At 35.6% G+C, this 27118-nt stretch overlaps 1 protein-coding gene across 4 annotated transcripts in view; it reads right to left on the bottom strand.

Annotated features, from left to right (window-relative positions):
• The window catches only part of DOCK7 (dedicator of cytokinesis 7), a 206915-nt gene that overhangs the window by 48982 nt on the left and 130815 nt on the right, over positions 1 to 27118 (bottom strand). For 2 of the 4 annotated variants that reach the window (XM_045835467.1, XM_045835468.1), the window contains exons 23-30: positions 18769 to 18861; positions 17492 to 17581; positions 16456 to 16551; positions 14264 to 14404; positions 14060 to 14173; positions 11251 to 11421; positions 8019 to 8158; positions 802 to 971 (exon numbers count right to left, since the gene is read on the bottom strand). In XM_045835467.1, the coding sequence (XP_045691423.1) occupies positions 802 to 971; positions 8019 to 8158; positions 11251 to 11421; positions 14060 to 14173; positions 14264 to 14404; positions 16456 to 16551; positions 17492 to 17581; positions 18769 to 18861 (1015 nt within the window). The remainder of the gene's footprint in view (positions 1 to 801; positions 972 to 8018; positions 8159 to 11250; positions 11422 to 14059; positions 14174 to 14263; positions 14405 to 16455; positions 16552 to 17491; positions 17582 to 18768; positions 18862 to 27118) is intronic. The other 2 variants (XM_045835469.1, XM_045835470.1) reach the window with 1 other exon arrangement.

Below are 27118 nucleotides of genomic sequence, written 5' to 3'. Positions count from 1 at the left end.
AATTTATAGTTTTGTAGTGAACCTTTACCTTGCTATTAAAAGAAGATACGATAATTTAAACATTTTTGCCTTCAAGTAAGGAAATCCATTTAGTGATTAAAATACTGGAAAAATTACTCAACTATCAGTACTTTACAGGCAAGGAGTCGGTTATTTTTGTATCACCAGCACCTAGTGAAGTTCTCAATATATATTAGGTAGTAAATGTTTGTTTTTATTTTTACTGAACTGGAAGTATTTTTATCAAGTTAATAGCTAGTTTAAATGCATCCTACAGTATCTTCTTTAGAGCAAATGAAGGATTTCAAGTAAATTCTAAATATGAAAACAACAGCAAAAATTTATGGGTCTTAATTTTTAAAAAGCAACAAAGCATCTTATTAACCCAAATGTTAGCAATAAACCTAATTTTTTTTATTCAGGTGAATATTCATTTTAAATTATATTTATATGAATAAAACTGACACTGAGAGTAGTAGTCAGCTTTTAGGTTTTCTTGTATTTTTTTTAGAGGAACAGAAAGTACACAAAATTCTATTTCCTAACAAGTAGGAATAGAAATACTATACAATTATTATTTTAAATTGTCATTAGAAACTACTTATAGAAAACTTTCACTGGATTTTCTCACATTGTGAAAAGATTTTTAGTGATACAGTTAGGTATTTACAGTCAACTTATATCAGTATACCTTTCCTTGTATTTCTCTTCTTAAAATAAGATCTTTACTCTCAAGAAAATTTCTAACACTTTTAGATATTGAAGTTTGCCTTTAAAATCTGTCTCAGAGAGACTGAGTACCTGTAAAATCATACAGCTGAGGAACAGTCTCCATGATGATGCCAATCAGAGGGAGATACAACATGGCCACCCGCGCCTTTATCTGGGGGTCAGAGTACCGCGGGTCGGAGTCATGACTGGATAGTAAATTGTGTACCATATTGATGACTTTCTTATGCAATCCAAACAATCTATTTAAAAAGAAGATGGAGGAAAAGAAGCAGTAAGATCAAAGAGATTAGTTAATACCTTTAAAACAAACAGTAAGCCATGGAACCAAATCAATTTGTTCAACTTAACTTTGCCCCATATTGGTATGTATTTATATAAGCACACTTTTCATTTTAAATTTAATAAATGTCTATATAAATAAGAACTGAAGTAAAATAAATCTTATACAAATTCACTTAGGAGTAAACCTGGATACTTTTATATTAACTCCATATTAGTGCATTTTAATATTAGATAAGAGCAGTTATGGTTATATTTTAAAGCAAAAAAAAAAGAGGAAAATTTTAAGTAGCTATAAATTTTATTTGATCAAATGAAATATTTTCACATTTACCAAAGTAAACTTTTATTTCCTTTTTCCAAAAGAACAATTCTCTACCCACTGGATTATGTAGTCCACAGGCTGGAATTGCCTTTAACATCTATTTAAACTAAACTTTCTCGCTCATTTACTTCACTTGGGCTCTTACAACTTTCCTAGAATTCCAGTCACTTGCATTTCTACTGGGTTAATATACTAGCAAGGGCCACTCTTCACACTTTTTTTTGTTTGCCTCTCTTCTTAAACTGAAGGCACTCTGACTATGCGAACAATTCCAATTAAAAATCCAACTTCAACTGGCCCTTCATGATGTATTTGGCACCAGTTTCAGATCTTAGTCTCTCTCCTTAAGTCTCTCACCATCAATCTCAGTAACAGACCTTACCTCCAACTCCTTTCTTTTAGAAAAGAAAGCCATTCCAAATTTTCTCTGGTCACACTTCTTAACATATCTTTCTTTATAGCTATAGGTTCACCTTTTCTTTTGTCTCAGAAAAAGTTGTATCTTCTCCCAGAAAGTAAATTCCCCATATGTTCAATGAATCCCATCCATTGCAACAGCTTCAACGTTTCCCTTCCTTCTTCAAATACGCCTTTCCTATCTTGAAAATATACATTCACTTGAAACTAGATTCCTCTAGCTTATAGAGTATTTCACTTAGCAATAAACTGTTATGATGTCCCCAATAATAAACTCACTGAATGTTAATTCTATACCAGGTGTTTCTATTTACTCCCTACAATCTACTCCCTTTCTTTATAACTAATAGTATTTGAGTGTTTACAACATGGTACTGTACTATTGTTACTGGTAGACAGTCTGTCCAGAATACCAGGAAGTCTCCCCCCACTGGCCAAGATGCAGTATGGGTGGTAGGTTATTACATTGAGTGTGCAAAAGGCTAGCAAGATAATTAGGTAGGAACAAGCCTTCCCCACTTCTGGTACCAAATTAAAGGTGGGACCAGGGGAAGACAGGCACATGCACCATAGAAGTCAAATGGTGCAGGGAGAGGTGCTGGACCAAAGAGGCCTGTCCGTTTAGCCTGGAGAAAGAAGAGATTGGTTGGGAGGTGGACTCAACTGAAGCATGAAAGTGCCTGGTCTATCCCATACCCAAACTAATATAATCCAAGGAGAACAAAGAAACGCTCTCTTGCTAGTGGCTCGCTTGCTCATGACCTGCAACTGCATGGGGCACTGGCCTGTTCTCTCATGGGCCACGTGGCCTTAACAGCCACATGGCCCATGGCTTACAGGAGGGAATCCCTCTCTTGCCAACCTGGTGACGCCTTTGCTGGAGCATTTGTGTGCTCTCTCTCAGGTGCACATGACCTTGCAGCCCTAGCAGCCACATAGTGTTGGGAACCGCCCTGACTGGTATTAGAAGCTGAGACCCCCGCCTAGGCTAAAGCTAAGGGAACGCCCTTGGAACCGTGAGCCAGCAAGGAGAAAAAAGCTTATCTCCCTGGCAGTAATGCTGTTTCTGCTGCCGAACCCCAAAAAAGCTTGGTCGGTTAGCCAAAGACGGGTAAGATTCCCCACGAGGGGAACAACCCAAGCCAGGCACGATCACTTTGGGAGGCCCCCCAAAAGAAGGACTTGGGGGGCTGCAGCAAAGGGGGGTGATGGACCCTCACTCCTCGGCTTTGACAAAGTCTGAGTTCTCAGCGTCCGGAAGAAAATCTCCTTATCTCTCGGTGGCTTTAGTTCCCGCGCTCCACCTAAGCCTGAAACAATGACGGGGAAGTACAGCTCGGTACTGGGAAGTGCGGATTTCCCGGGGTGATCAGGCCTAAGAAAGAACATGTAAATTACTGTGAAACCTTCTTTGTCCAAGAATGCTCTTAGTTGAATGAGGAGGGTCTTAGGAGGAAGCTAGTTTGTTCCTCAGCCTTACAGCTCTTTGACCCCCAACTCAATAGACCGGCAGAGTTCTTTGTTTTATATGTTCCTTACTTCCCCTAATGAGTATTGTACGTTACCTGAGTTATTATGTAGCATGAGCCCAATAAAAGCAGGTATGGACTGTAAATCGGCGCGCTCCCTCACTAGAAGGGGGTGGCCATTCTGTCCCTACTTCTCCCACAGAAACTAGTTTGTCTCTGTGCATGTGTGTTTTTTCTCGCGTGTTTATCGTCGAGCCATCCACAGTGTGCCGTGGTCACTGCTAGCCGGTGACCCACGCGCAACAACATAGCCCATGGTCACATGAACCCCACACACAGGCTCCAGGCAGGGAGCTTCACACAAACAGGAGCCAGGAACAAGCTAAACTAACTACCTGGATGACTGCTTAGGAACTGCCGATGGGCTTTAGAGGACTGCACTTTAAAATGGAACAGAAAACCTGGACAGTGCCTTCTGTCTTGGTTTTGTGGAGGACATGAGCTTTGAGACTCTGCCATTCTCCCAGACAGCAAAGCACCTGAATAAAACCTCTTTCCTTTAACTCCAACATCTGCCTCATGAGTTTGGCTTTTGTGGTGACAGGCATCCAAATCTCTGTTTTGTGTTTTTGGTTGGTTACACTAGTTTCATCATTTAATAGCTAAATGATTTTTTTGACGATACTTAACGTCTGTGTCCTTATCTATGTATGAGGATAATTACCTACCAAATGTGGTTGTGAAAATTTATATAATTTATGCAACATGCCTAATACCATGCCTTGTATATTGCCTTCCTCAGTAAATATAATATTAGCTTTTATCTCCTTTAAAATAATATAGATTTAAAAGCTGGAATTTAAAACTAAGGAGTTTTACTTCAGAGCCCCTGATCTTATCTGCCATTTTATATAGCTGCCTATGAAGCATAATTGGAGATTCTTCTCCCTTCCAGATTTTTATTCAGAAAGTATATTTTTAAACACCATCAATAACCACATTTCATGAACATATTTCATTTTTTAGCTTTCTACTTGACACTTTGTAATCATGCATCTTCTCTATATTTCCTCCCCTTCCTCATACTATTATTCCTCTCAAGTTTCAGATTCTGGTCATTTGCTCTTTATGCTCTCTGTTTCTACTTCATGTATTACCAGTGACGACTCCCAAACTTGAAGGTGTATTCCTTACATCTTAGCAGCTACCAACTCTAGACTTCAGTCTATCTATGCTCTACCCATCATCTTCACAAAGCCTTTTTGTATGTCTACATTCCTCAGACACATGCCGTAATTAAATATACACTTACACAGGATATGTAATATCCTAGTCTAGAGGTTGGAGATAAGACATTGCCCTGTACTTAAAAAACTCATTTTAGTAAGGGAGGAGAAGACAGAAAAATAATAATTCAATGTTCCAAATGTTATAATACAGATGTTAACCTTCTACAGAACCATGTCTGTACTACAAAATTAGCATTTAATCATAGTGTACTGTTTCAGTCTTAACTTTCTTCCTATAATGAAAGTTTCTAGAGAAGAAATCTATGATCAATATTAGAACACATTATTGCCACTCAAGGAATTTTTCTTGATTACTTAGCAAGCTGATAGGATAAAAAAGAAAAGCATTCCTCTCAAGGATTTTATCGAAGACAATTATATTTTATCTATATACCACTAAAGAATGTATAACTTAGAGATGAGATGCAAGTCTCTTACAGTCAATCATCCATTCATTAAATTAACATAGGTTTATCAAGTGTCCACTTTGTACCAGACACAGGTCTAAGGCATTGGGAATACAGCAGTGAACAAGGAAGACAAAGAGCCTGTTCTGTGAGCTCACATTCTAAGGGAGGAGACAGATAAGCAAATTCCAGATAAGAGCAAGTTGTAGAAAACAAAAGAGGATTACATGATTGAGAATGGTTGTGGCGGGCTACACAGCTATAATTTAGCCATGGTCAACGAAAGCCTCATTGAGAGAATGCTGTTTGAGTGGAGACCTGAAGAATCACAAGGAGGAAATGGGTATGTGAAGATCTGTGGGCAATTTGAGCATTGCTTCAGACGGAGAAAAATCCAAGTGCAAAGGACCTAGGGTGTAACAAATCTGGCACATCAGAGAAACAGAAAGAAGGCCAGGATGGCTAGGTTTCAGTAGGTGAGGAGGGAAGAGTATGGTAAAAGTAGGTAACAGTTAGATATACAGGGCTTTGAAGACCATTATTAAAAGTTTGGATTTTAAGTGCCAGTTTTAAAGCATACATTCAAAATGAAGACTTTAAAGCAAGAAGAGAAATAATCTGATTCTCATTTCTGAAAGATCATTCAGGCTGCTATGTGGAAAAGGATTTTAGGGAGGAAAGAGTGGAAGTGTAATTAGGAAAGTAGCAGTGAGGATGCAGAGAAGAGGCTAAACTTGGGATGTATTTTGGAGGTAGTACCTGTGGAATTTGCTAATGGACTGGGAGTAGGAAACAGTGGAAAAAGAAAGAAATAAGCAGCAGTAAAAACTAAGAATATAATCCTGTATACCACTATTTAAAGCTCTTCCCGTATCTTGCTTGACTGAATAGACAAAGAAAAGGTGATACTGAACACAATTACCATTGCTTTCTGGACTTTATAGAAAATCTTTCCAAGTGTCAAAGACCAAACATTCTAGCTTGAAGAGGTAAAAAAAAGCATAAAAAATTCTTTCAGAACAATATAGGATGAAAATTCTTTCATCCTATATTGTTCCACAGAAATATAACAAACCTATTTTAATAGAATTGATCATTCACATGAAAAATAAAAACCTCATTGCAAAAACAGCTATTAGAATTCTCTTTTATATCAGACACTGCTGAACAACTATACATTTACTTCCCATCTTCCTTCATAGGAGAAGTGGATTATTTTCAGATATACATTCCTCCCCGCTATGACGCAGAAGAAGGTGACTGTATTCCATTTCAGTAGTAGATCCTAATTAGACTAGCCCTGCTACTTAAAGCAGCCAGTTGGCAGACCTGTTTTGTTACCAGACTGAGAACAGATAAATGTTAATCAACTCATTGCTTCCTTAATTGAGGCCTACAAAAAAAAGTCATAGGAGCTAAACGCTGTGTTTAGTGACATAGTTGATTCACAACGATCTTGTGCTCTGTAAAAACCCCATAAATGGATACCAGCCTAAGCACCACATTTGAATGGGACTGATCCAATCTGCCCAGCACCCTGGTACTGCTCTGGTGACTGCAACAGGACAGGAGAGGCAAGTGAGCCAAACCAGTATGAAGAAAGGTTTGCATTGCACACTTGGGAAGAGCGTTTTGCCCTCTTTCTCCTGCTAGACATGAACAAGTAAGAATTTCATCTGAATTGCCAGGGAGAGCTATCTTGTAGTTATGAGAGACACAGCCTTAGGGACACAGCATCTAATAGAGTTAAGAGACATAAAGAACCAGAACCCTCATTAACATCATTGTGCTACTGATTATACTGTTTAAAAAACTTCATTGTTCTTCCAATTATGAAATAATAAACTTCCTTCCTTTAATAAAGCCAGTATTAAGAAAGGTTTCCTGTTTCTTATAACCAAAAATATCCTGATATATCAAGTAAAAATACTGGAAATATATATATTCAAATGTTTGACATATACCAGTTATTTTTTAAAAGCTAGTATGGTTTAGAAGTTGTTTTCAGAGTAGTTTTTCTCTTAACAATGAATCCCCTCCTGTATCCCAAATTTCATCACACGCATATGTCAAATACCAAAATATAAAGATGGTGGCATGCAGGGATGGAAGCCCTAGAACTTCAGCCACTTAGTCTGTCCTCTCCATACCCCAATGTCTGCACTCCCCTAAGCCATCCTCCTACATGGACCCCCATGAAACAACTCTTCCAAATCCAGTGTGAACAACTACTTCTTTAAAATATATTCCTAAAATGGGGCATTGCCATAATAAAGGAGGCACTTTCGTTTTCAAGATTGAGCCTTTCACAATTTACTGAACACTGATTATGGCCCTAACTCCTGCTAAGAACTTTTCAAACCTCCTCTTTCATTCCTTCAATAAATACATCTGTGGACTCTTGTAAAACCTGTGCAAAGGCATTTCCTTTTGTTCTCTGGAGCTCCCACATATGAGGTCCAATTGCATTATAAACTCCTAACTGAAAAAGAAAGTGATTATTACCCAAATGAGTCATGGTCATATAAACTTTTAAAAATAACTATTAAAGTGGAAGTAGTCTATGGGAATGCTAGACCACAACACATCGAGCTACTCCTATAAATTCAAATCACCAGACAATATACCCTTCCTTTTCTTACTATATCAGTTTCCAAAAATTCTCTAAAAGTATACACAATGTTACAAGTTTTTAAAACCTAAGGATTTTGTGTATAGGGTAAATTTCGAAATAAAATGCTGCATAGTATGGTGGTAAATGATAAATTCTCCTCACTTTTTATCAACAAATCTATGCATCTATCTACTTGAATGCACAAATATTTATGTACTTTTAAGGAAAAAAAATGCTACTGAATAAACCATGATATACCACCAATTTTAAGACAAATCTCAAATTCAGGGATGACAAAATATGAAAAAATGACTTTTGTAAAATTGATGAAATACAGAAATACCATGGGTATAGATCTTAGCAAATAGAGAAGTAGAACAGTGGGGGAAAGTATTTTTTTGAAACTTAGAAAGTTTAAGTGGACTACTTCTGTCCCATTGTCTAAAGTCAAACTGATATTCTACAAGGCAAAAATGGTCTACTCACCCTTCAGCATCAGGGTCTAAAATGACAGCCAGCTCTGTTAATACAAGTCCTGCCAAGTAATGCTGTTGGCGGAAAGGCACAGACAGTTCAAACATATTTGCAATCTTCTGGTCTTGTACATTGGTGGAAAATCCAGAACTCTGTTTGGGAGTGAGGTAGAACAAACTATAACAGATGTGCAAGACAATATCCTATAGACACAGCATTACAACAAGTATAATGTGAGCATCATCTGAAAGTGAGATAAATTTTGCCTAGGGTAATCTGTTGCCTAGGGTTTATTATAGATCATTATTACTAATTTTGGAGCAAGTAACTGCTCTTACTTTTGGTATAGAAAACTATGGTGAAATATACTTTTAATTATTTTCAATTTCTTTTATCTCATACTAAAACTTTCCATCTGTTTTTCTTTATTCTTTTAGCCACTTAATGTTTTAATATTATACTCTGAATAGAAAAAAAAGCAACTAAGTTAAATAATACACAGTGTGGCGCAAAAGTAGGTTTAGAGTTGTGAGTATGCAAAGTACAGAGTTTATTGTATTATTTATTAATTATTGTATTATTTCCATGTGAACAACTGTAAACCTACTTTTACCCCATCCTGTATTATGTATTTCCTGGTGAATAGAGGGAAATATTTATATTCAAGGCTACTGGTTTCCAGAGAAATTTCAAACAGGTAAAACAGCACCTCAGAGAAAATACTATCTCTAGAAAATACTATCATTTTATGGTCAAATTACTGAGTTTTTAAAAAGTTTTTTAATACTACAAAATAGCATCCCCCAAGATTTAGCTCAAGGCAAGAAAGTCCTCAACTTCATCCCCTCAAAACCATAATTCAAGACCATCCATGCGAGATTTCTTAAAAGAACAATAGATTTCAGATTTCTCTATGAAGAAATCCTATTCCTAATAAGTATATAAAATTCCTCTATCCTTCCTCTCCCCAAAAGAGTGATGTCTCTGTCATATATAAGAATCTGAAAATTATGTACTGTAATTAGATGACAAGGTGGGGAACAAGATAATGAAAGAAATTCTGTGAATTTCTTGGCTGAATGAGATGTTTAGCAAGGGGCTGCGTATAAACAAATGTGTTTAAAGGTTTTAGAAACATACCTATGCTAAATTATACTTGACTGGGTAGCCATATCTTTGGAAGAGGATGGGGGAGGAAAGCAAATGACTAGCTTCCTCTGTTACAGGAAGAACTGTATACTAGTCAGGTACAAGATGTGGAAGTAAGATTTTTTGCAAAGGTAAAGTGAAAAGTTGTGGGTGCTTTCTGATGTTTTCCAATCTTTTTAAGTGAAGTTTAAAATGTTCTTTCATCAAGCATCTGACATTGATCTAGACTAGAGAATTACATTAACGAATTAAATATCTCAAAAATAAATTAAGAAGAGTTAAGATCAATTTTGACTTTAGACATTAAGAGCTTAAGGAAGCAGCTTGTTTGCTTCAGGAATCATTGCTTCAGGAATCATATAGCAGGAAGAACGTTTCACTGGGAGGGAAAAATCCAGGCTTCTTTGATACTAAAATCACAAAATTCCTTAATCCCAATCTGTATAGCAGGATACATGATAATTGTATGATAACCCTTCTTTCATCTTTAGAGAAACTACTATGTACTGAAATCACTTGCCTCCCAATAAACCTATAAACACCCCTCTAGTTTCCTCTGGGTTTTCTAGATACGAGAGAGGTAGGCAGGGCTCCGTCAGACTTACACCGCAATTTTATACCTGAGCCCTTTGTGATTTTAATGCCCCTGGTATTTTGGGGAGCTGGAATTAAACAATATAATTCTTAATCAGTTCCTTTGGCTGTCATATAACTTACAGTCAAAGATTAAGGAAGTATGTTAGTCATGTACTGAAGGACTGCCTGTACAGCAGGTTCCAGGAGAAATGTTTAAAAGTGTGCTCTGCTTGAGATAACAGAAAATATGGCTAATTAAGCACAAAACAATGATAGTTAAACAGTGGCAATAGTCACAGATGTCAAGTTTCTGCCTTTTGCTTTAAAGATAACATCACTGATGCACAATTATTAGATATTTTGCAGAACCTTGGTCCTTCAACTCAGCATTCCTTGTTCTCACAATATAATTTTGTGTTGCTGACATACTGTTTCTTTGTCAAGCAGGAGATAACTTCAGGGCCCCAATGAGAATTTATGAAATTGTTTTGTAGAAGCAAAGAATGTCTTCAAGATAGCTACGACCAGCTGCTGATGCCTAGGAGTCTGATAGGAAAAAGTATTATGTCACTAAAGAAACATGGACTTCTCTCTCAGTTCTCTGGAACTCCCCCCACCCCACCCCCTTTCCTAGCTACACTCCTTATGTTTGTTTTTTGAGATGAATTTGAGAAATCTTGCTGTCTCAGACTCTCACTTCAATGAAATCAAACAAACGTTTCTGTCTCTAAGCACCACTGGTATCTCAATGTTCTGGCCTACTAGTGCATTGGGTACACAAACCTGAATTTTGAGAGGTAATTCTGCAATAGTTTGACTTCTTTCTCTACTAAATTATGCTTCATCCCCTTCCTTTTACTAGTATTAATCCTTAATAAATACCTTGCACCCCAAACTTCGTCTGTGTGTGCTTCAAGAAAACCCAACTTGTGAAAATATCTGAATATGTGAGTTTATGTAGGTAAATTCACTCACATGCGCATAAATCTGTAAGAGGAGGACAAAGCAGTGCTTAAGATCGTGGGGTCTAAAATAAACCCAACATTCAAAGTACTGTGTAAGTTATATGGTCAGTAATACTGTAGTAACTATGTGTGGTGTCAGATGGCTGTTAGACTAATGGGAGTGATGACTCTGTAAGGTACATAAATGTCTAATCACTATGTTGTATATCTGAAACTAATGTAATATTATATGTCAACTTCATTTGAAAAATAAATTTAAAATAAAGCCAACGTGTGTTGGTTCAAAGCCCGGATCTGCCATTTTACTGTGTGATCTTGGCTAAGTTATTGACCTTTCTGTGTTCCAGTTTTTTCATCTGTAAAATGGGGAGAGTATCAGAATTTACCTCCTAGAGTTGCTCTGAGAATTAAATGATTAATACTTACAAAGCACTTTAAATATAGAGACTAGTATACAGCTGTTATTCAATAATGTACGTATAACTTTTTCCAGTGTTTAAAATGCTTTTCCACAAATGTGAACTTTAAGAATATTTTTTTCACACTTTGCATACCTGAGATGTTGCAGAAGAAACAGAAGGTGATGGTGATGCTGGTGGTGTAAGCAGGCTGCAGGGCAAGTTTAATGTAACATAGTGCTCATGGCTGCAGATGATTCGCAGAAAATCCAGCCTCAAGGACACCAGGACACTTGGATTTGGTAATGAATAAAGCTTTGAAGACACCTTGTAAGCATTGCATAAACAAGAGAACCCAATTTAATATATCATTTCTCTATTACCAACACCAGAATGACAGATTAAAGAATTAAAGAACAGTATTCATTGGGCAGCTTTGGGTTTTGTGGTTAAATAATATTATAGCTTTCTCCAGAATTACATTAACATAAAAAATTTTGAAATATAATATTTACTGCATATATCCACTGACTGGGGTAAAAGCCACATTCTTGTTATTTCCAATATAGCATGAATATTTCCACTTTTGAAAGATGCACACATGAAGGAAAAGTATACCACCAAAATAACTTCATAAAAAAGTATGCATTATTTTTACAGTATCTTGTGTTAACCTACATTCATAATTATCTATTTGCCTATTTGCCCAGATATACTATAAACTACTTGAGGACATCCATAAACTGACTTAATAACTTTAGCATTCCTAGGGTCTAGCTCAAAGTCTGGCACATGTAGGTGGTTAATACTTGAAGAATAAAGACAGGAATGGGTTTTAGAAGCAACAGTACGTGAAATTTTGGGGGCAAAGTAAAAATACATACTGTAGCAAATATTTGCAGTGAGTTGGAACCCACACATAGTTTTAACTTCTTTATTAAAAGAAACATACAATAAAGGCATCCAATAGAACAGATCTTCAAAATTCTAAATATTAGACCATCAAATAGCATTCTTAAACAGCAGTTCCCAAAAACTAATCTGTCAATCAGCTGGGAAGTGCTTCACAGCACTATATCCCACACTCCCTACCCCCGACCCCACCAGAATTCAAACTCCTCAATAATGCTGGGATGGGATCCAGATTTAAAAAAAAAAAAAATATATATATATATATATATATATAGAGAGAGAGAGAGAGAGAGAGAGAGAGAGAGAGAGAGAGAGAGAGAGGGAGGGAGAGACACTTTATTTATTTATTTATTTATTTATTTGCGGGGGTTGGGGGGAGAAACACAGAGAAAGAAACATCAACATGAGAGAGAAACATCGAGATCAGTTTTGTCTCTCACATCCCCCAACCAGGGACCAGGCCCAGAATCGAGGCATGTGCACTGACTGAGAATCCAACTAGTGATCTTTGCTTTTCAGTACTCCACCCAACCAACTAAGCCACACCAGGCAGGGTAAACTATATATTATCCTTTTAAACCTCCTTTAAAAGGCAACTCTAGGGTGATCATACAGCTTACTAGAAAAACTGCCTATCAGATCCAATAATGAATGTTTTTCAAAAGGCAAATTTCATTAATCAGTTGAAAATTTTAAAAACAAAATCAGCTGTTTGTAGAAAAGTTCCAGGATGCTTTTAGTTTAATAAAAGCAAAATGAATGAGCTTCAGGACATGGGTAAACATCTGTCTATGATTTTAAACCCTACGAAGTCCAGGGTTGCATTAGGAGGAATGCATAGCTGCTTTATATATCACTGAAGACACAAAAATGCAGTTAGTTCTTCACTTAGTATAAAAACTACTCTTGAATGGTATCTGGAGCTGCTTTACAGTTAGACTACTGACTTGATGGTGTGCTCCAGAATGGGAATTAAAGAATAATGAGTGGGCCAGTGTAGCACAAGGAAAAGCCAGCTATACTGATACCAGGTTTCCATAGCCTTGTATCTTGATTAAACAAATGTAATGTAGTTTTGCCTTAGTAATAAAACTATGCTTTTTTTTAATGCCAGTATATGTATGTGTTCTTGAAGATTTCTTAACTGTACCTGTAAAAAGAGCTGTTGGGAATCCCCCTGCCTGGTTTCAGAAGGTATAACCCCCATGGCTAAGGCTGAGTGAGAGACTTTGGGACTCTAAGCCACTAAGGAGACAAAGTTTATCTCCCTGGCAGGGATGCCTCCTCTACCACCTCTTCCCCTTTACTTCACCCTGCTTGGCCCCGGGACAGATGACTGGTTAGCCAATGACTGGTAAGATTCCTCAAAAGAGGGATGACCTAAGATAGGCACGGTCATGAATGGGTCCTCAGGGAAGGACTTGGGGGGCTATAAAAAAGGGGTGATAGACCCTCACCCCTCAGCTTTGACATAGCCTGAGTCTTCATTCTGTCTGCAAGAAGACTCCTAATCTCTTGGCTGCCTTACTTCCTCTGTCTGACTTAAGTCTGAAACAATGCCAGAGGTGGGTACAGCCCTGTGCTGGAAAGGACAGGTTCCCTGGGGGGATCAGGAGGCCTAAGAAAGAAAAATCTTGTGAAACCTGCTTTGCTAATACCCTCAATTTAAATGACAAGGGTCCAAGCATGAAATGAGTTTGTTTCCTCCAAGTTTCATGGCCCTTTAGCTATCTGACCTTGACTCTAAATAAGCCCTCATAGTTCTCTGAATGTTATCTACTGTTTGATCCTTACTGCCTAACAATGATTGATGCATTTTAGTATATGCCCTGTATTCCTATGCAAATAAGCCCAATTAAAGCCCATTGAGGAACAGGCTCCCAGCCCTTCTCCTTTGGGAGAACAGCCATCTTTCCTCCCCAAGCAGATCATGTCTTGGTAGAATTATTCTCATCTGTGGCAGCTGGGGGGCCCTGAGCGCGGAGCCCTCCCACAAAGAGCAAACATAGCATTTAGGTTATTTGATTACTGATTATTACTAATTATGCATTACCTGTTTATAGCAGGTCTTTATAAGACTAAAGACAAATCCTCTGTCCATAACAGACAACAGATCATTGAGAAAAAATGCAAGACTTGTATTGAGTCTTTCAACCATTTCTGTGTCCTGAGAAACAGAATAAAAAGAAAAAACAAGAGTATGAGAGTTTAATATGAGCTTTAAAAAGATTTAACAAAAAAAGTAACTCATCATTACCTTCTGAAATCGTGAAACTATGTCACTAGCAATTGTACTGACGAGAGCAGCAATGTCATCCATAAAACGTTCTGGAAAACGAGTTTTCCTTGGTGCATCGAGTTTATCATTAAAGTATAAATAGTGCACCATGCTCTTCACCTGAAAACATAAATAAGCCATTAGTTTAATTTCTTATGAATGCAATTAACAGTTACAGAAACTCTAAATAATGGGGCTATTTTTTCAGTATGCCACATGATTTAATAGGTGGCTGAGATACAACCTTTTAGCTCCTCAAATATTCTGAAAAGTTCACTATAATATTTTGTATATTCCAAAAAAATAACAAATAAAATATAATTCAATCACTGCATCACCTTCATAAAATTACCTTAGCGGTCAACAGGAAAAGAAAATACTATGTATGTCAAAAAAAAATCACCCTTTAAAGTTGTTTTAAATTAAGTCTTTGCAAGACTCATTAATGTTGCCATCCCGTGTCCCCCAAGCTGTGAGCCAGCTAACTAAAGGTCAGAGACCTTTACTTCCCTGTAGTGTCTCTGGCGTCTAGTATTTAGTCTCAAGTGGTAGATGCATATTAAATGTGAATCACTAAATATTAATTATAAAATATTAAGTAAAAATTAACAAAGTGATTTAAGTTTACAAAATATTTTTGGATATAGATTCTTTTTTTTTTTTAAGATTTTATTTATTTATTTTTAGAGAGGGAAGGGAGGAAGGGAGGGAGAGAGAGAGAGAGAAACATCAATGTGCGGTTGCTGAAGGTCATGGCCTGCAACCCAGGCATGTACCCTGACTGGGAATCGAACCTGCGACACTTTGGATATAGATTCTTATCACAGCAATGTGGTAACAGTAATAAAGATTTTAGAATCAGGGAAATTGAAGCCAAAGTTTTACAGTTAGTAACAGCAGAGCCAAGTCTTAAATGATAGCCTTTTGACTAATTTATATTTAAGAAATCTGAATATACATGTCAGAGTATCAAAAATAAGTCAAAATTATAATTTTCATCTTATATTAAAAACACATGACCCTGGCTGGTGTAGCTCAGTGGATTGAGTGTGGGCTGCAAACCAAAGGGCCACCAGTTTGATTTCCAGTCAGGGCACATGCCTGGGTTGTGGGCCAGGTCCCCAGTATGGGACCTGTGAGAGGCAACCACACATTGATATTTCTCTCCTTCTCTTCCCCTCTCTCTAAAAATGAATAAATAAAATCTTAAAAAAAAAACCACATGTAAAAAGAAAGAAACTCAAATGTAAAAAAACAAAAACAACAACAACATGAATTACAAATTTGGTGTTTATTCTCTAGGGGAAAAATAAGTCATCATTTATGTATGGTCCCTTATTTATTTGATTAGTAAACCCTAGAAGAAATGGCTTTTTATCCTCAAATATCAGTAATATTCAATGCTGAGAATAACCCTGACGTACTCCAGAAGCTCCTTTGTTTTTTTTCTTTCTTTCTTTTAGCTATGTTGTTGATTTCTGCTTTCCAGAGTCTGAAGTGTAAGATCCTTAGTGCCAGAATGCCTGAGTTTGAAACACAGTTCTGCTATCTTCAAGCAGCAAATACTTGAAGTTATTTAATCTCTCTGTGCCTTGGTAATATTCTACTTAGCCCACAGAGATAGTGCTGACACCCTGTACCCAGTTGATAAACACATATATACACAAAAGCAATAAACATTTATGTGTATATACACATAATAAGATACTAACTCATTCATTTTAATGTCAATTATTGAAATAAGCAAAAAAAAATTTTTAATTGGATGTAACTGGCATTTCCCTAAGTATAAAAATATTTTTATAGCATTTCTGACGCTAAAAACAGTATCTATAAGTTCTTTTTATCTGTGTTTGGTATGAAATCTATAGTAACATCATTATACAGTAGCATGTTCAGACTAAGAATGTATCACGGGTCCTTTAAAAAATAACTAGCTTATGCAACCATCCCTAAAAAAAATAATAAAATGGACTTCATAAATTCAACTAAATTGTGCTAATTGTCTACAGTGTTTAATTTAGAGATACAACATATGCAACTTTGCCTTGCAGGAACATGTAAAACCGTAAGATGGACAACAGAAGAAAATTTCTAGTATAACATTATGAGCTAACACAAAAGTGTTTTCTAAGGAAAACATTATTAAAAAACATGTTTATTTTGCTCACCATTAACTCAAAAAAGAACCAGGCTTGTTGCAGAGCTGACTCCCGAACGCTGCCACTGCAAACAACCCACTGCAAAGCCAGCTCCTCATGAAAGAGCTATCCAGAAGTAAAGCCAAAGTTATTATCAAAGTCAAGTCTGTTACTAACACAAACCAAATAATAATGCAACTGCAAATGAAAATATAATGAGAATAAGCAAAATAAGGCATGTGGACCATTCAATGAGGCAGTGAGGACACCCATTAACGAAACGGCTATTTATACATGTAAGACAGTGGCATGTTGAATAGCTGCAAAAATTACATGTTATCTTGCAGTAAAATGTAATTTAAAAAAAAAAAGGTGGGAATAGCCTCCTAAATTGTACCTGCAAACAGAAACTAGACCAAAAACTCATAGTTAAAAATAAAATCTCGTGTGTGCCTTACATACATATTTCAACATATGCAAATACATTAATAAACTTTGCTGGTACAATTTAGGAAGTATCTTTAAAAATTTAAACTTTGATAGACATTAATTTGCAAGTTTTACTATATTTAAAGTCTTTTTATAAAAATGGCAGAAATATCCTGCCTTGTAATGGATGTACATACAAAGCATTTGAAAGGAGTGTATTTTAATATGAAAAAGGACTAACAAAACTGTGCGTAAGGGAAGCAAATCAACATATCTTACTAAGAGTGATAATTTTTCTAACTCATCTTCCTTTTCCTGGAGATTTAAAACACAAAACAAGCAGTTACAGAAACAGAATTAAGAGTTGATACATTTGGCACTAAAATTTGATCAAATTTCAATCACTAAACTCTAAAAATAGTCAATCTCAAAGATATAAACATTATAATAATGGAAAAGAGCCTGTACTGGAAAGGTATGCCCTAAAGGCATCAGACAAGCAGTGCGTGCTCAAACGTATTTTTAAATGCAACGCAAATACCGTAACATCTCATAGTGATTATGTAAAGAAATCTTGTATCTATTTAACTGCTGGAATTATTTTCCCCCTATATGGGTTGCCTTCATATGAATCTACCTTTTTAGTTGGTAAGCGTCCCGTTAATGTTTGTAAGAAACTTGACGTCTCTGTGTGCGAAGACATACGATTACAACTTCGATCCATAGCCTATGGAGTGAAGATGAATGAATGACGAGATAACATTAAAGTCTGCTGTGGATGACTTTGCCGCTCAAGGATTACATACAATATTTAAAATAGTGTTTTATTGTGGTTTCAACAACCATCTATTTTGTCGCTCATCTCATTTTCACCATTTTAAGTTGTTTCAATGCATTAGAAATATCAAAATCGCTTTGAAATATTTTTAGTCTTAAAAAGATGAGTATTTAAATAATCATATAAATTCGGAGTGCTGCAAAGAATGAAACTTTTATTCGTGTGATCTATACACATGCGCACATCCAGTAAGAAAATATAAAAACATACTTCTCAACCTGTCTCAGACCAAAACAAAACAAAAAAAAATCCCAAAATTTTATATTCAATAAAAATATATAAAAAGTTTAGAATGGTTTCTTTTACTTTTTTATTATCAAAACTAGTATTCAGGTTTGCCATTTATTACATGAGACAGAAATCAATCATAATATTAAAATTTAATTCAACTGTTTCTTCAAGAACAAGAACATTTTCCTTCAAAGCCAATAAACAGATGAGAAGTATATTTTAAGGTATCATGCAACATGAGCTATCAAGCAATTAGACTTAAATAAGCAAAACCTAATTCAACTAAGTTATAAATTTCATACTTTGCAACACAGCACAAATTAAAACAGATTTTTTGCTTCTGGTATTTAATCTTATAGGATGGGGAGCATAAACTCTTCACATTTAATTTCTGCTTTATTACCAGTATTTTCTAGTTAGTGATTATGAAGAAAATGACAAGATAATAAATGCTAAATGGAAATGATACAATAGGTATACTTTAAACCAAAAGCAAATTAAAAACTGTCAGTTTTTCCTCACAAAAATTTTTAAATTCCTACTGAAGATGTGCTACCCCTAAAGTAGAAACTGTTATCAAAGCCATCAGTTGCATAAGCAGCAGGCACTGAAATGATGATAGAGTATAGAAGGAGGGAAGGAGATAGGGAAAAGGAAAGCAAAGCAAACTGGTGCAATTGGTGGTATTCATGCATAGTAGTTGAAAATGTGCTAAGTAACACAAAAATGCACACTTTTTAATTATTAAAAAAAGCAAGCCACTGAAATCATAGTATATACTAAAAAGTAATGTTCTAAAGGGAAACATCAGCAGCCAATAAAGAAACCTCTAATATGAACACCACCTGTGTTGATTCTGCACTTGGGCTGGGGTTGGATCCCCATGGGGCAGCTTTTGGACCACCAGTGTTAACCCAGGAATTGGAGCGATCTAAACCCTAAGCATATAATAGAAAGCAGTTGGAAAGGAAAGAAATATTACACGTGGCATGCTATAAATTATTCTTAAAGAAATCCAGACTTTCCAATGCAAACATTTTTAAAATTAGTACTGTTAAAGCAACCCAAATTTTGAGGCACCTACGGAATATTAGTTCACCAAAATGATCTTTTTACTTAAATGTTTAAAACTCACCAAGAACATTAAGTACATCATTTAAAGGTAATTTCTCTTTATGTAAGGGGATCACCTTTAAGTACCAACACTAAAGTTTCCACAGCACCATTCCTCTCAATTCTCTTTAAAGATGGTGTTAGCTAGTTAGTTAGCAACAGATAATTTACTCTGAATATAACTAGGGTTTAAAAGGAAAAAAAAATAGAAGAAAAAGAACATTCCATTCTTTTCTAAAAGACTAATTTCATTCCCTATGTCATCAATTGAGAACAACTGTACAGTGATACTTCATAATTCTCTTTGACTTTGCCTCTTTTTTTATTTTCTTTTAGGGACTGTTAGGAGAAATCAGGTAAAAAAAAAAAAGAGAGAGAGAGAGAAAGTGCCTAATATTTGCTCCTTCTTAAAATGATGGTAAATTTGGGGTTGTGTTTAGTTTTACTGTGCTTGTTGTAATTAAACTTAATGTACTACTATATCATATAAATAGTATATGAGAAAACATTATGCTGGAGCTATTTAAAGGAATTATATCCTCACAGTCACTATCATTAATTTAAAGTTAATTTAATATACAACTACTGCATGTAACCAGAAGTGAAGTATGTCTGTCTGTCTCTGAAAGAGGTTATTATGATCCCAGGTAGAGAGAACTGGGGCTTTACTTCAATTTCTTAAACATGACTGATTATTAAAATAACTTCAGAATGTTTATAAAATTCAAGATTCTGGGCCCTACCCAAAGAAATCCTGCTTTAGTAATCTGGGCTGGGGCCTGGGAATCCGCTAATAGAAGTGGAGCAAGTTATAAGAAATTTTTAGAGAATTGTTGGAATAAGATTTATGAAAACAACCCAAGAGAAACTGACTATAAATATCAGGGCATGAGTATGACCCCAAACCAGAAAATACCAAAAGAAAGATAGATAAAAGAAAACAAAGAGTAGTCACAATGTTAATCAATTCTGTGTAGACAGTATCACCTAGGAAGTTTAACAACCACCACAAATGTGCAGGACCCTACCTCTACACAATTAAATTGTAGTTATGGGGACAGGAGAGAAAGGGAAAGCAAAGGAGAGAAGAGGAGGGAGGGGGAAAGGAAGGGAAGGGGAGGAAGAGAAAAGAGGAGTGGGGAGGGAAAAAGGAGAAGAGAGGAGGGGTTGAAGGGAAGAGTGGGGAAGACAGCCTGCCTGCCACCTCTCAAGGGCTTAGGTTTTAGGAAGAATATATCCTTTTATTGTCCCTATTTTTATAAAAATACAAAGAGGTTGAAATGACACAATAATCACCCATACATTTGACACAGAATGAGTAAGATGAGAATTAAAGTTCAAATCCAGGTTCTACTGCCTTATAATTGTAAAATCTAAGGTGAATTACCCAATCTTTTTTTTAGTTTCTTAGCTATAAATTAGGAATAATGAGTGTCTCCCTCATATTTTAAAGGTCAAATTAAATAATGAAGTAAATTACTAAGTACAATGCCTCAAATATAGTAAACTCTCAAAAAATAGTTTTAACAAAAACTTTGTTTTTCAAAAGCTTCCTAGCAAAGTAAATTAGACAATATTCAAACACTAGTAAAATAATGTAATAGATGTATTTAAAATAAAAACCTTCCTCCTCAGAACCTCATTACAGTATCTCAAATAAAAAGTAAACCAGTGCACGATGTTTTTCAGACAAGCTGAGACAAAATTTCTCACCACTCCCCCACATTCTGTCTTCCCTCTATTAGGTATAAAGTTCCTGACATTTTCAAGTTCTATACTCACTACTCACGTCACAAAAATAACAAAACATGAGCACCTGATTTTTGCAAAATTACAACTGCCTTTTTCTCTACCATAAATTTCTATAAAGAGTAATAATAACTTTTCTGTATTCTTAAATTCACTTTTAAACTCTTTGCTTATTAATTTCCTTTAAAACTAAGATACATGTTAATCAGTCATGTGAGAATAAGCAAATCTCTTTCTGCCATTAATTTCTGTTATATCCACAATACTAAAGCTCTGAACAGTTATAATATATCAAGTAGTTAAATTTAATTAAAGAAAACCTCGGACGATTATTCTGTAAAACAAGTAATTTCCACAAATTAGGTGTTGTAAAGCTAAGAATTATATCAAACAAACCTTAGTTAAGCAAATTCATCAATGTTATTTACTAAGGTAATAACAATGTTTACTGATCTTCAACTAACATAGAAAAGATTAATGAAATACATACACAATGTGCATGAAGTGTTTTTGTTTTTGTCAAATCCCGGTAACATCTCGTCCCTCAGATGTATGGATAGGTACTTTCCTTGAGCAAGGCCCATATTGTATTTGACCTGACATTAACACTCATAATACAAAGTTTTGGCTTTATATCCACAAGTCTTCAGCATATTGCCTATCATACTGCAAGCTCTCAGTGTTTGAAAATGGAAAAGTAAGAGATAATACATTAGAAAGAAACTATGTATCAATATAAAACTGCACTGGCATTTGATTAAAAGCAATGAAGTTCAAACCTGATATAAAACATTTACATAATTGAATGTTAAAAGACTACTGCAAGAACAATGAAAGAATTGATCAGTTTTGGCAAATAATTATAAAGAAAGTCTTACTTTCTGCGAGCGGTTTTATAGCCGCTCGCAGGGGTATTCAACCTGAGGCCCATGGGCTGCATGTGGCTCAGAACGGCTATGAATGTGGTCCAGCACAAGATCATAAATTTACTTAAAACACTATAAGACTTTTTTGTGATTATGTGTTGCCATGTACTTAATGTGTGGCCCAAGACAATTCTTTTTCTTCCAGTGTGGCCCAGAGATGCCAAAAGGTTGGACATCCCTGCTAAAGTGATAAAAGACTGTTGATATAAGTATTCCTGGATTTAAGGAATTTTGCATTTCATATTAAAGAATGAAGTCTAACCAAAACTTTCATAAAGTCAAATCTCTAAAGATCTGAAATATATCATTAATCCTGATAGTAAGAGGACAAACAAAAGGCATACTTCAATTTTTTTTAAGGTAGTTGATTCTTGCTATGAAGCTCAATGCTTACTAACATCCACCTAATAATTACCTGTTGAGTATCTTCAATATGCTGGATATTACTGTAGTTTCCCCCTTATCCATGGTTTAGCTTTCCATTACTCATGGTCAACCATGGTCCAAAAATATTAAATGAAAAATTTCAGAAATAAACAATTCGTAAGGTTTAAATTGTGCCATTCTGGGTACCATGATGAAATCTTGCACGATTCTACTTTCCCCTCAACCATCCCTTCATCCAGGGTATCTACACTGTATGTGTGCTGACCACCCAATAGTCACTTAGCAGCTGTCTGTTATCAGATCAGCTATCAAGATACCACAGTGTTTATGTTCAAGTAACCCTTATGATAGCCTAACACTAGCTCATAATGCCTATGTCATTCACCTCACTTCATCTCATCACATGGGCACCGTATCATCTCACATCATCACAAGAAGGGTGAATACAGCCCTCGCTAGCCAGATGCCTCAGTTGGTTGGAACATGGTACAGTACATCGAAAGGCTGTGGGTTCCATCCCCAGTCAAGGCATGTATGGCAGGCAACCAATTGATGTCTCTGTGTCACATCGATGTTTCTCTTTCTCAAAAATCAATAAATATATCCTCAGGTGAGGATTTTTTTAAAAGGGTCAATACAGTACAACATATTTTGTGTGATAGAGACTAAACTCACGTAACTTTTATTACAGTATATTATAATCGTTTTATTTTATTAATAATTATTGTTGCTGATCTCTTTGTGAATAATTTACAAATTAAACTTTTTCATAGATATGTGGTATAGGTTAAGACATAGCATATAGAGTAGTGACTCTAGCTTTAATATGGATGCAAATCAAGCAAAAGGAATTAGTAAAAGGCAGCTAAATTTAAAATTCTTGAAGGAGCCCTGGCCGGGTGGCTCAGTTAGTTGCAGCATTATCTCATATATCAAAAGGTTGCTGGTTGGATCCCCAGTCAGGGCACCTATAGGAGGAAACCAATCAACGTTTCTCTCTGTCGCTTCCTTTCTCTCTCTCCAGAATTTTTTATCTCCTGGGGATAAAAAAAACATATCCCCAGGTGAAGACTAAAAATAATAATGATACAATAAAATTCTGGAAAGAGACTATGGACTGCAAATATAATTTGGGGAGTTATTACCACATAATGGTATTTCTTTAAACTTTGGGACTTGGTAAGATCACCAAGCAAGTGAGTACTGAAATAAGGGAAGGGTGAGGGTAGGGAAGAGAAGGACAGGGGCCTGAGACACTTCCAGATTAAGAGATCAGGGAAAAAAAGAATCTACAAAGGAGACTGAAAATGTATAACCAGTAAAGTTAAGTGAAAAACCAAGAGAATATAGTACCCTGGAAGCCAAGTAAGTAGAATCTAATTCAAGGAGGAAGGAGAATTTAACTGTCAAAAGGTGCTGGAAAGCAGAGGAAGCTGAGTATTGAGAATTAACCACTGGATTTAGTAACAGGGAGAGCACTGGTGACAGCAGCAGGGCAGTTTGGGTGGGAGACTGGAGAAAGATCTGACGAGTGCGGTAAAGAGAATGGGAGTAAAAGAACTGGATGTAGCAAGTATAGAAAAAATTCTTTTAAGAAATTCTACCACAAAAGGTACCACAGACATGGCAATGAAGCCAAGAACAGAAATACTACACAGGACTGTTTTTGTTTTTTTTTAATGGGAGAAATGAAAGCATGCCTACATATGGATGGGATGGTTTAGCAGATAGGGAGATACACAATGTCGAAGAGAGAAGAAAAGAACTGCTAAAATGAGGATCTTGAGTGGGTGGGAGGGAATGGGAGGTTGTGGACAAATGGGTGGAATGGATTTAGGAAAATGAAAAGTTCATCCATTGCACAGTGTTAAGAATTAGGGAGTAGTAGATAGTAGGAGGCAGGTAGATGCAAGGTTTTCTTCTGATGGCTTCAATTTTCTCAATGAAGTACAAGATAAGGTGAGAAGGAGGATTGGTGAGAAGGTGTTAGAAAGCTTGAAATAACAAAAGGTGGCATGAAACATTTTCCTGGGAAAATGGGAAAGTAAATGGAACACAGAAATATATACAGGGTCCAACAAAGTAAGGCCTGCTTGAGTGTGGTTGGTAAGGTTAGTGTAGGTATTAATAATTTATAGTTTTAATTTGAACATTTCACCTAAAATGCCACATGGTGTGCCTGAGTGTGATATTGTTATGTTATAGAATTACATGCTTCAGATTTTGTAATAAAAGATTTTGTAATAAAAAAGGGGTGTTATTTGTGCCAGACCCTATATATATACATACATACATATACATATACATATACATATACACATAAATTGTATACATGTAGATATATAAAATAACTGCTTGAGGCCTGGTTGGTGTGGCTCAGTGGGTTGAGTGAGAGCCTGGGAACCAAAGAGTCACCAGTTCAATTCCCAGACAAGGCACCTGTATAGGTTATGGGCCAGGTCCCCAGTAGGGGTTGCATGAGAGGCAACCACACATTGATGTTTTTCTCCTCTCCTTCCCTTCATCCTTCTATAAAAATAAATAAAACCTTAAAAATAAATAAATAAATAAATAAAATGGCTGCTTGATACAACTAAGGGCTCTCTGAGGCTTATGGTCTTTAATTCCAAGTGAGAATAGTCATCATGATATTCCTCAAGTCATGCTCAGTGGCACACATGGTTACATGGCACAGGCAGTCAATGGGGTTGAACAAGCAAGGAAAATGAAGCAAGGAAGGATAAGGGAATTGAGGTTTGATTATAATGGGGATAATTATAATGACTGATCATGAAATTTTAGCTGGCTAAATTGGAAGAAATAACAGTAAGGTGAGTAAGAAACAGTATAAAGGTCATAGGGTCAAGTGATTGGAGGTTGCTGAGTACAGAAATTGTTGGAATTGGGGTACTAAAGAGAAAACTAGGAGCTAATGGTTAGAGAACAAAATGCATAAAGCTGAGATTATGAGGGTAAGTTATTGGTAATGACAAGATTATTGGTAATGCCAAGATCTAGGTTATGCCATGGCTAAGGAAAAGTAAAAGACAAAATCATTAAAGAAGAGTTACTTAAGTTTCTAGGCCAATAAAATCAGACTAAATAAAAAAGCAGCTATAAATAAACTTGCAGGTTCCTTCCAATTTTTCAATAAAATTAAATTGCATACTATTATTATTAGGGATTATAACTAAATGATACTCCAAAATAAAAACAGCTACCAAAAATTTTGCACCTAATAGAAAACATGAAAACCATTTAAATAAAACCTGATTCATACATGACTATGTTGTCATTAAAAAATTCTCTTATGATAGCTTCCACAAGTTGATATGTATCATTATATACCATAAAAAGTAAGTTAATGTTACATTCTGCTTTATAAACCACTTGAAGAAAGCAAATAATCATTCTAATATATGTAACAATTGAACAAATCAGACCTTTGTTCTAGATCTTGATGTTGGAATTTATCAAATACATCATGTAAAAGAAAACTGTAGAACCATGCTAAATAAGGCATAATGCAAATTTATAAAAATTGAGACATTTTAAAAGTAGAACCCTGAAGAAAATGGTGTCTTTGGTTTATAGAAAAATTTCTTATAATTCACAAGTCAGCTTTATCCTAGTAAATAACTGTATTTTACAATATATAAAATAATGCTACGTAGTACCTCAATTACAATGAGATATAAAAAACAAAGACGAAAATAAAAACTTGAGTTCTTTTCCTAAACATGGAAATATATGTGGGGTAAGGCTAAAAAATATATTTTTGATCTGTGAGAAATTAATAATTGCTTAAGAATTATTTTAGCCCTGGCTGGCGTAGCTCAGTGGATTGAGCGTGGGCTGTGAACCAAAGCATCACAGGTTCGATTCCCAGTCAGGGCACATGCCTGGGTTGTAGGCCACGGCCCCCAAGCAACCGCACATTGATGTTTCTCTCACTCTCTCTCTTTCTCCCTCCCTATCCTCTCTAAAAATATATAAATAAAATCTTCAAAAAAAATTATTTTAAAATGAGCAATCTTTAGTGTTCATTGGAAGCTTCTGAAAATGTAAAATTTCTGTAACTATATGAATAAAGTAGGTAGTTCTGATGTCTCTGATCAATGTTCAAGTATTTCACCAAACAAACCTAGATCTTTAAAAAAAAATTCTATTGCAATTCAGGTTAAGTGTTAAACATAGACCCTATAACACGTATAGTAATTCTTCCTCATATTCTTATTACCAGGCTAAAACGCCAAAGTAAAGTTGATTATGATTCTATAACAATATCTCCCTTCTTCCCAATAGTAAATGTATTTACATTTAAAAATGGTTTGGTCAAAATACAACATGACGTGACTTCTTGTCCTCAGTCTTACTGTTCTTTTGTCCACCTTGTTTAAACTGAGTTATTTTTTAATTTTCCATGTAGAAAGGAAATAACTATTTGTTCCTTAAGTATATTTCTTTTATAATAAAGATTAACACTTTAAATAAAATATAGCTAGATCTTAGACTAGTTGGCATCTCCCTTATTATCTGGGATAATCATTAACTATCATTAACTAAATCATATTACTCTAATTCTGGTGCATCTTACATAGAGTTTTTCATAAGAAATGTAACTCAATTACCAATTGAGGCTAATTGCTGTTTCTGATATTTTTATGGAGGACACTTTTTGCATCATGATGCAGTGTGTGAGGAACAATGATGGTATATTCCTTCTGCACAGCAGTCACATAGGTCTGTTTTATATCTATAGAAAACCATTTTCACATGATAAGTATCAGACAGACAAATGCAAGCAATATGTGACTAGTCCTCCTGGACAAATTGTAGAGTTCAGCAGATTTTTCTGAGCAGAGTGCACAAGCCAATTGTATTAGCAAGCGTATTTAACAGAAACATGAAACACACAGTGTTTACTGATACAACAGAAATGTACAATTTCTTCTTTATTACTAACTCAAATACATTTTGAAATTAAGAGTAAATGGAAATATTTGGACATTTCTCATTT

This window comes from Phyllostomus hastatus, unplaced genomic scaffold (genome assembly GCF_019186645.2).
Source record: "Phyllostomus hastatus isolate PE091 unplaced genomic scaffold, TTU_PhHast_1.1 phas_contig_209, whole genome shotgun sequence".
NCBI classification, from domain to species: Eukaryota; Metazoa; Chordata; class Mammalia; order Chiroptera; family Phyllostomidae; genus Phyllostomus; species Phyllostomus hastatus.
The sequence above is the reverse complement of the archived record's forward strand: the minus strand, read 5'-3'. Positions and strand labels throughout refer to the sequence as shown.